General features: G+C 44.9%; 1 protein-coding gene across 1 annotated transcript; it reads left to right on the forward strand.

Moving 5' to 3' along the window:
* Positions 1 to 429: 429 nt before the first annotated feature.
* SARC_12344 (hypothetical protein) lies at positions 430 to 1,383 on the forward strand (the record flags this gene model as incomplete). The annotated part of the gene is made up of 1 exon (XM_014293551.1): positions 430 to 1,383. One exon carries the CDS (start codon positions 430 to 432, stop codon positions 976 to 978), a length of 549 nt encoding a protein of 182 aa, XP_014149026.1. The 3' UTR covers positions 979 to 1,383.
* Positions 1,384 to 1,931: the final 548 nt, after the last annotated feature.

The raw sequence follows: 1,931 nt of genomic DNA on the forward strand, positions 1-1,931 counted from the left end.
ACCCGTGACTGTGCAGTAGGGGTTTAGGGTTTCAATGTTTATTGTTTAGTAGCATATGGGCTTCTTTGATGAGACCATCAAGTTGAATCATTATGTTATAGCCGTTAGTATCTCAGAATGCTCCATAGTTGCATGCGCTTACGTATGTAGTAATTACGTATGTATATATGAGTGTGGTGCTCCCTGATGCAGATCTTGGTGGTTATTGCTTATTGTTTTTGTGACGTCCTGATTTGATGCCTCCATAAACGAGCGACTCTTAGTTGTATGAAGGGCATACACACAGGTGTGTTGTAAACATGACAAATGTGATATGCAATGGGAATCATTCCGTGTATGTCATGATGCCTTCCATCTAATCAGATCGCACTTCACACTAGGTAAACCCACCCTCCACACTCATTTCTTGATACCCTTCCTATAATCTGGATGCACACCACCCTAGGCAAACTTACAGCGCCGTTCCCTTGGGGCCCCGAAACCTTTGCCAAGAGATGTGGCAAACGGCGTGACCTGCACGTGTGGTATAACCGTCTGCTGGACGAGCATGCACCGAGCTTCCGAGTGAATATCATCGATGTAGACTTCTGTGAGAATGACTTGCGATTCGTCAATGTGATTATAAATAGTAACAGCAGGTTTGTACCGCGCATGGGGGTGTTGGGGGATGGGACGGTGGGGACAGCGAGCGGTCTCATGGCTAACACGAATACGACAACCACAAACGGAAATATGACATCAGCAAATGGAAACACGACAATGGCAAATGAGAACACGACATCAACAAATGTAAATACAGCAACTTCAAATGGGAATACGACAACCGCCGATGCGAGCACGGTGCACGATGGCAATACCGTATCCTTTGCCGGCCATTCAAGCGGTATGGGGGTGGAGCTCATGGCGTCGGGCATAAGTCTGTCCACAAATTCGAATAGAGAGAGATCGGAAAGTGTCGGCACATCACACGACATGTAGAGATAGGATCGCCACAACCAAAGAACTACGGCGCACAACTATGACATTAACCCAGCTCAGCGAGCTAGCGAATACAACCAACCTGGTGTCTGACGGCTCCTGGAGTTTATAGTTCTGACAAGTCACAGAAATCAAACCGGGAAGAGTTCGGCCACGCACTTCAGCTTCGGTGCACATTTTACTCGGCATTGAAAGAACGACCAATGATTGTTTAGCGATAAAGTATTTGGCAGTGTATGTTCACGCAACGCTGGTTATCCAGTGTACCACATTCTGGTTACTTCTGCTCACTCAATTGAGGAATCGGTGCTAGAAATAGAATCTACCTAGAAAGAGGTCTGCCCCAAAGTGGATCCTATTTGGCACCAATAGAGGGCTGATAACCGTGCGGCGATTTACTTCTGGAAGGTTGTATTCTCATATCGCTGATATGGGAAACGTACAACACTTTTCTGGCGTTGGGTTTAGCAATCAGTGTAAAGATAGAAGCCACCTTGAACGAGTTGAGGCCTCAAGGTACAGTCTTTATCACGCTACGAGTGTGCTGATGACTATGTAGCGACTTACCATAAAAGAACACTCACGACGAAATTATGGACAGTGGACGGTGCTGTGACATTGCGATTCTTGGCTGGGACATATCAGATATAAGGATGCGCAAATGAATGCTGTTAAATGGGCGGGCACTGAAAAGCTATCCAAACGGACGATTGACATCGACAAAATACATTCGATTTTTAGGTCTCATGATGTGCCCTGTAGGAGAAGCAGAAATAGTGCGCGAACGCAGAGATAGCTTTCATGGATAGAGAAATCGGTTTTACTCGTATTGTTCAGTCAATTCAAAAAAGCTCATTGTGGTCACGCATAAAGTCGCGACGCTGTATTTCCGTGCTAGCATTTAATTTATCTATGTATTTCTATATATATATATATATATTATTGTATATATT

This window comes from Sphaeroforma arctica, assembly GCF_001186125.1.
Source record: "Sphaeroforma arctica JP610 unplaced genomic scaffold supercont1.2238, whole genome shotgun sequence".
NCBI classification, from domain to species: domain Eukaryota; class Ichthyosporea; order Ichthyophonida; genus Sphaeroforma; species Sphaeroforma arctica.